This window comes from Epinephelus moara, chromosome 16 (assembly GCF_006386435.1).
Source record: "Epinephelus moara isolate mb chromosome 16, YSFRI_EMoa_1.0, whole genome shotgun sequence".
Lineage (NCBI taxonomy): Eukaryota > Metazoa > Chordata > Actinopteri > Perciformes > Serranidae > Epinephelus > Epinephelus moara.
This window is the reverse complement of record NC_065521.1, coordinates 23,370,223-23,378,341: the sequence shown is the minus strand read 5'-3', so window position 1 is coordinate 23,378,341 and position 8,119 is coordinate 23,370,223. Positions and strand designations below refer to the sequence as shown.

The 8,119-nt window shown below is 41.4% G+C and overlaps 1 protein-coding gene across 1 annotated transcript in view; it reads right to left on the bottom strand.

Moving 5' to 3' along the window:
* Nucleotides 1-236: 236 nt before the first annotated feature.
* Nucleotides 237-8,119, bottom strand: part of spsb1 (splA/ryanodine receptor domain and SOCS box containing 1) — a 9,450-nt gene continuing 1,567 nt past the window's right edge. The window contains exons 2-3 of the mRNA XM_050065968.1: nt 4,623-5,504; nt 237-1,828 (exon numbers count right to left, since the gene is read on the bottom strand). Coding sequence (XP_049921925.1) covers nt 1,701-1,828; nt 4,623-5,316 — 822 coding nt within the window. The 5' untranslated portion in view covers nt 5,317-5,504 and the 3' untranslated portion in view covers nt 237-1,700. The remainder of the gene's footprint in view (nt 1,829-4,622; nt 5,505-8,119) is intronic.

Genomic DNA, 8,119 nt, shown 5'->3' with positions numbered 1-8,119 from the left:
CTGTACCATTAGAAATGTGGACTTGTACATAGAAAGAAAAAATTATATGAAATTATATAAAAAGGTTGTAGTAGTTAAGACCTCACAAATTCAAATTTAAGACTATTGGATGACTTTTAAGGCCTTATTGTTGTAATGTTAAGACATTTTAAGGACCTCCAGACACCCTGATTTTGTCCATCCCCCGTCGACATTTTCCCAGTAGAATACCCGTACAATGCACAATACACAACAAATACTTTGAAATAAACTTTAATAGATACTTGCAAACAAAAAATCTACAACAAGGAATATAAAATAAAATGGAAGCTGCAAGCAAGGAGAATAAAGTGTGGCACAGTGTGTCCGCACCCAGCCGAGGGCTGAATGAGGACAACATCTGCACATTTAAAAATACTAGTCAACAGGTCTACGATATGGCATTGACAACGTGTTGGCAATCTGATCTTATTTTATTACATTTGTGCAGCACTTTGTGGATTGTCTTTTTTTCTGTTGTTATGGTGCCTTAAATCTGAAGTTTGCAGATTCAGGCACAACGTCGTTAACCTACATAGTCTGTTCCCCGAACCCCCTTTTCTTCCCTTAACATGTCATAAAACACAAACACTACATCAATGGTTCTCAGCTATGTGCCAGTGAGACCCAAGAGTAGCACGTTTTCATTACATAAAACCACTTCAGTGGATATTTCATTGGTTAGTTTCCATTCTCTGGCTGAATATGTGCAAACCAGTGAAATCAGCTGATGGAGAAAATAAAAAAACAGCACTCTTGGGCCCAGACAGCATGTGGTTGAAAACTACCGCACTACCAAAAGCAGGAGTGACAGTAAAGATTTTAAAAAAGACGTGATTGTATTGAGAAAGATTTCCTGCAGATGCATGCTACAAATAATCACAGTGACATTATCCTTCCGTTAAAATTTCTGCTGATGTTGTTCCTGTCGGATGCCTCGATGGTAAGCAATGGGGCACACTTCCATATCGCAGAGAAACCTGATAGTGCAGTGAATGGTCGGAGCTGCTCTTCAGCTGCCTCACAGTGCATTCATCCACACTGCACCACAGACTCACTGTGGAGTGGTCAGCATCTCTGGTCTGTGTTGTGTGAACCACCTTTTTATTCAATATTAAAAACCATAAATTCTAAAAGCAACCTGGATTTCATGTTGTAATTCTCAATTTGAGAGGATGTACAGGTTCACATGTGTCTGCTGCCACCTTGTGGTCAGATGCTGGCAGTGCATTTCTGCACCAACTCTCAAAGTGTAATTTCCACCACACAATTTTACTTAAGCACAGTCAAAAAAGCTTCAATTTAAAAGGCTACGAGATAGATATTCATACTCATACAGTCTGGAGGTCACACAGCAGAGATACCGACCACACGGCCACATTAACCTACAAACTGGAGGAGGTACACCAACATGGTGACTGTCAGGCTATCGTCTGGATCAGCATGTGCATAGTGTTCAGTGATTCCTGATTTTATAAAGTTAGAGAATACAATTGCAAAGAGTCATAAAAACAGGATAAGAAACTCAAAAGGTGTCCAGCCACCGACACAGAAGCATACTTGTTGAAAGGCTGAGCCAGTCCTGGAGCAATGTTGTCAAACGGGTTCAACCCAAGAAGGATCCCAGAGAAACATGAGCAAGAGACGAGGGTGTGGAGAGTGTGTTGTGACCGCCAGCACCGTCATTGGTAGAGCAGGTAGTTCTTGAGAGAGGCCGGCAGGGGCAGTCTATGGATTTCACTCAGACGGTCTCGTCCTAATGCCACCCTCACTGAGCGCCTACACAGGTCCATCAGAGAGAGGGGTTCGGCTGTGGGGGAGACAAGAGGCGCAGAGGGGTCAGGAGGAGCATGTTTCATGTGTGAGCAATGACTGAATCTCATTTCAGGAGTGTATAAATGTCACATCTGAGAGGCACTGTGTGTAATGTGTCACACACATGACATAAAGTGAACGCAAGGGTGAGTGACCTGCTATAAAAATGAAAATGGGACAGTATAACAACCTTTATCCTATATTGCCATACAGAACACAATATGAGCTTCTGTGGGCCATAAAGTCAAGTAAATGATAAAAATTAAATATTCTAAATATTCTCAGATCATTTGCACACAATTTTGTTGTTGCCACCATTTAATTTCATATTCAACATTTGATCTATCAGTGCTTTGAAATATAGGAAAGGATTATGTAAAAATCTAAATAAAGATGGAGGGATACTCAAGGTAGAAGTTCACACTGATGTTAATCAATCTGTAACGATAAAATGGACCGATGTTCCCAGAGGTGGTGTGGTCACACCTCTGGGTGCTGAAGTCAGTGGGTTAGGGTTAGGGTTCCTTCCTACACATGAAATTCAGCAAATGTTTGTACTGTTGTTGACAGAGTACACAGTGGGGCAACTCTGCAGGTAGTTCACACTTTAGTTGTCAGAAGTGGGACCAAGTCACAGGTAAGTCTCAACTCTTTGCACTCGAGTTCTAAGTCAAAATGGCCAAGTCCCAAACTTTGACTTTTGAGTCCTTAACAAGTCATAATGCACTCTTCACCAAATGTAACGTAACAGGGTAATGAATATACTACATTTACAAAAATCATAAGTGCTTTGTAAAATTTGTTCTTATTTGTTAAAACAAGATTGTTGGAAGTTGTTGCATGTCCATCTATAATTTTCAACCTGCACGTTTTGCATACTACAATTTGTTTTGTTTTTTTGACCACTGTGTATTTTTTTTCATGCTTCTCTCCTGTAACTTGACTGGATGCTGGTCGACTGGTTGAAACAAAGTGGATCCGGAGAATTAAGTGTCCATTTATTGGGAAAGAACAATGGTAACACTAGCTGATTCAGGAAATAATCTGGGTCATGGTTCACTTATAAATAATATACTTTTTAATCTTTGGGCTTGGGGGGGAAGGTATCAAGTATTTTTTTTATGTCAAAAGGCTCAAGTCCAAATGAAGTCAAGTGCCACTGGTGTTTAAGTCCAAGTCTAACTGCAAGTCTTTTTTGATTTTGTGAAGTCTACAGTCTCTCAGACTCAAGTCCAAGTCATGTGATTAGCATCCACACCTCTGCTAGTAGTGTCTATAATTTGTCAAAAAAAACAAACAAAAAAAACCACACCAAAAAAACAACAACAGAATTTTGGTAATCTACCGATCATTTGAATCATTTGTCATGACTTTTTATGTTTTTGTTTCTAGTTTGTTTTTGCTTGTCAGAAGACAAAAAAAACATAATAGACTTGGAGTTGGGCATCTTGAAAATATATAATTGCGCTGCCAATACAGTTTCACTGTCTTTACCGCAACAATACATTTTTGGAAACCTTACTTGAAGGACTATAGATACTTCATACAAATCCCCCTTGATTTTTATAAAAGACGCTGGAAATCTCAGATAGTACAGGTGTTTTTAGCAGCCATGCAACTTGCAACTAAAATTAACAAGATATGTGCTTTAAATAAGTAAATATCTCATCAAAGAAACAAAGAAGACATTCAGCTGCAAATTTTGGATGATTTTCTGTGCTACAGACAGATTTTGTTGTGCCTTCAAAAAGTATTGATGTTCACTCTCCAGCCCTGTGGCTATTTTCCATTATTTTTGGCTTTTTGAAGATTTATAAAAGAGCTGGAAAATAATAAATTAATTTTACTCGCAACCATATCCTGTAGCTGCAGTGCCAACAAGGCGTCCTGGATCCAAACAGCCACAGGATTAACTACATTTTGTGAGACAAACTGTTGAGAACATCAGCATATAAGATGAGGAATTTCCCCTCTGTACATCCAACAGCACGAGGAATGTCATAAAAATCAAAGTGGCTGTTGTGCATATCACTGCATCTGTAGTGCTTCTTTTCCACGGGCCTAAACTAGGTCAAGGGATCTGAGTTGAACATAAAAATCTAATGAGCACACAGCACTTGGGACATGTGGGTAGTGCAGCATGTTTCGATGAGCACCTATGTTTCCTCGTTTAAAGCTCATGACTCTTTCACCATGGAATAGTTGGGATTCATCCAATTAGAAATCATTTTATGTTTGTCTGGAGGAAAAACGAGCAGCTTGTTGTCTTTGTACATAAACATGAAGGACCACTGGATGTTTTTAAAGCCATAAACACCAACATCTATAACAGAGGCGCCACAGACTGGTTTAAAAACCAAAGCAAGGTACAGTTAATGACATAAGCTGGGGCAGGTTCCAGTGAAGTCACATCTTTTCTCTGTTAACTCCTTAGATCAGGGCACTGTGACATGGTTCAAAGAAAAGGTGATTCATGGATTCAGTTAAATATTAATTTAAATGTAATCTGGACTGCCAAGAGAGAACACAAATAATGTCAGGTCATAACTGTTTTACATAATAGCCAGACAGGCAGCCATACTAAGTCTGCTCTGTAGTAACCTTCTGCAGTAATGTGCTCTGATTGGACAGCAAGATAAACCCTTAACTGTCACACCTTTGTTTATTGCGTTAATAAATACTGCCACTGGTTGTGTAAGGGCTGAACGCAAGACACTGTCCTAGACGGCAAAAACACAGACGCTCAGGAGGGAAAAGAATAACAGAATATTAATAAAGTTTGTACTCACGATCAAGTCCATTTATGTACCGGATTCTTATTTCACAGTGTCCCCACACGGCGCTCACCACTGGGTACAGCTTCCTGCCCTTAAGTCCTCTGAATGCTACCCCTAGATAATGTCCATCCACTATGTAACCCAGCGTCCCCTCATCCATGTCCAAGACTACTAAGAGGGAGTCTGGTATTATGAAGGTGTCGTCTGGCTCGAGGAAGGCCGGGTAGGTTATTCCTGGGTGATTCTTGCCGTCGTGGTAGAGTTTACTCCTGCACAGGTCCCAGCCCCAGGACTCGGCATTGCTTCCTACCAAAGCCGTGTAGCCCACAGAGTGTAGCGGGGCGTCACTTGTAGCCACTCCGACCACAGCGTGCGTTCCCCTCTGACGCATAGCCCAGCTGATCTCCCACACGTGCAGTCCCCTCGTGTAGCCAACACGGCCCCGGATGGCGTCCGTGCTCTGCGCCACGGGGTGCCTGTGAAACACCAGCTTGTTGTCGTCCTTGACAAAGATGTTGAGGGAACGGTCGTCATTGTTCCACGAATGCTGGACCTGGACGTCCACGCTGGCGGGTGGCATGTCCAGCAGCAGATCCAGTCGAGACGGCTTGGTGTGACTCAGGGCCTGTAGCTCCAGCTTCAGGGGGCTGAACGCTGGATCCCGCATATCAATGGTTTTAATGCCACCTGGGACTTTCTGCCCCATGCTCTGGGTGGTTATAGCAGCTCCCTCTTCCTCCTCCTCCCCCCCTCCTCAAAGACCAATGGGGGGAGTAAGCAGCCTCAGACCCTCTCCTCCACTGTGCTCCAGCAACCCAAGAAGCAGGTTTGTTGCTCCACGTTGTCACAAGCTGCAGACAGCAAAGGCCACACCAGGTGGGATTTGGAGCCGACCTGGAGAGATTGGAGGAGATGAAAGCAGAGAAGACAAACAAGTTCCCTATTTACTAATCTAATTTGCAATCTTGCTGTTTAAAGCAGGAAACGTTAGCATCCTACTAACAGCAGCAAGCTAAATGTAAGACTGTAATTACATTATACTGCATTTATTGGAAATGTTACAGTGCATATTTACATTTAATGGTAAATTCACTCAATGGTTTAACTGGCTTAATTTGGTTATCAGTGGGTAACAACTGATATTAGCTGCGGGGCTGCAGAGCTGCCTCAAAAGTGGCTTTGTTCTCATGTGATGTTTAGCATTTAAAACATAAAGATGCCAGTGTCCCGCAACCTCAGAAATCTGAGATGTACCGATCGAACACTGAATTACACGGATAACGTTATCCTTACACATCAGCGAGACAACGTGTATCTGCTGACCGTGGCAAAGACGCACTATCAGTGTGACACACTTTCTCACAACCATCTGAGGTTAACCTAAAGTCTGAAGCAGTCTGACTGTATGGCCTTGTTTTCCCTCCCTCCCAGCTCCCTATGGCGTCAAGTCAACCGAGAAAAACAAGAACAACTAGTTCCTGTCACTCAGTCATAAACATATTTGCTATTGATTGAAAAGATTACATACAATGGATTGGACTATTTACAGGGAATAGAGTGGCCTATATACAATGTCCGATTGAAAGGCCACAGTTTAACATGCAATATCTGACCGATTTATGCTGCTGTGTACACGCAGGCTTTAATGCTAACAAGAGCAGTATGACAATATACACGATGAGCGATATTAACTGGTCAACAGGAGTGTTCATACCATGGCTTATGAAAAACATTTCTGCATCAGCAGTTAGGTAATTTGATTTGTCAGGGATTGAAATTGACTGAAAAACAAAAACAGACAATCCAGCTAGTTTTGATCAGTTTATCAAATCAGCTTTCCTAAAAATATTACAACATCAAATTACATTAATAGAAGCTTTTTTTTATCCATACAGTATTGCCCATTCATTGCCTAACAATGTCAGCAGGTGCAGTTAATAAGGTGCCTGCTTAAAATGTTTAAATCTAACATCTTCAGAGGATGTGCATTTGTTTTTTTTCCCCCCACAGTAAAGACAACATACATTACAGCGCACACATTGTGACATAAAGCTCTTAAACTGTGCTTAAAACCATTTTAATAACATTTTGTGCAACATGTTTTCAAGTAATCCAACTCTAAAACAATCAAACAAACAAAAATAACCCATCTGATGTGACTGCTGAGCTGTAATTACCCAGGACAAATTCAGTTTGCGTGATTAGAATTTCACAGATGTGCACTTGAAGACACAAGATATGTTAGATAATCAGCCAAAAATAGTTAGGAGCAATTTTGCTCTGTGTGGCCTGACTTTAGGACAACTAGGCGACCGTGAAACATGTAAGCGATGTATTTTTACATGAATCTATGAACAAAATGTCTGAAAGAAAAACTAAAACACCCTACCTTGATCCCAATATTCTCATTGCCAGCTCCGACGCAGTTTATAAAACAATTTCCATGTGGTGTTGGAGCTCTACATGGGTAACTGGTAAACACCCATGTTGTTATGTGCTCCTTCTGCTAAGTGACTCATTTAGGATAAGGGCGCACACACATCATGAAATACAACACTAAAAAAAAAATAAAAATCAAACCTGATTTGATTAGTTGTCCTCAATTAAACACATTATTTCTTCTCCAGCTTTTCTTGATCAAGCGGAGTCTATCCGAGAATTTGTGATAACATGAGGTCACCAATTTGGACCCATTATCAAGCAGCCGCAACATAAAAAAAAAAGACAGGAAAAACTCCAGCCATTTCTTATTATATCTAGTCAGAGGGCGACAGGAAACGCAGTAATAAAACGTCTGGCTTAAAGGAATAAAAATGTTCTGTCATGTTTGAGGGAGACTGCGGGAACACAGTTTCAGGAACGCAGAAACTCTACAATAAAAGCCTGATGAATAACTTGCTGTGCTTGACTTCAGTGTCTCCATTACAATAGACCACAGCTGTGACGGGGCACTTTCTGTGGAGCCTGAATCAAAATGTTAAACATCAGCTAATTTTTATATTACTTTGGAAACACCTCTGAATGCCAATGGGACCAGTCCAGGTCATCACAGGCTTATAGTAAAAACCCTGTTGGATCTGATACCCCACACTCCAGATAAAGCATCAATATCCCAGCGACGTATAATGTGACTTTTTGTGGCTGCAGGTGTGACTACTACTGCTGCTCTTTGGTGTTGGTACTTATGCGTGTGTTGCAGCTAGGCTGAAGAGAGCATTGTGTAATGTGGAAAACTGTGCTGCTGGGAAGGCCACTCTAATTGAATTGTAGACAAGAGTTCATTGAGTAGTGCTTTGGCTCTTCTTCTAATACAAGTAAACAACCATTTAAATGGGTCATGTCTCTTCAGTGATTGGAAAACAGGGGGGAAGAAAAAGCAAACAGCGGGTGGCCAGCATCTGAATGTAAACAATCTCTTTTTCAATGCCTGTCCAACATTCAGGGGAGAGTGAAACATGTTAATTTGCACACTCTCTGAGCCAGGAGTTTACCCCCCCCCCCCCCCCCCC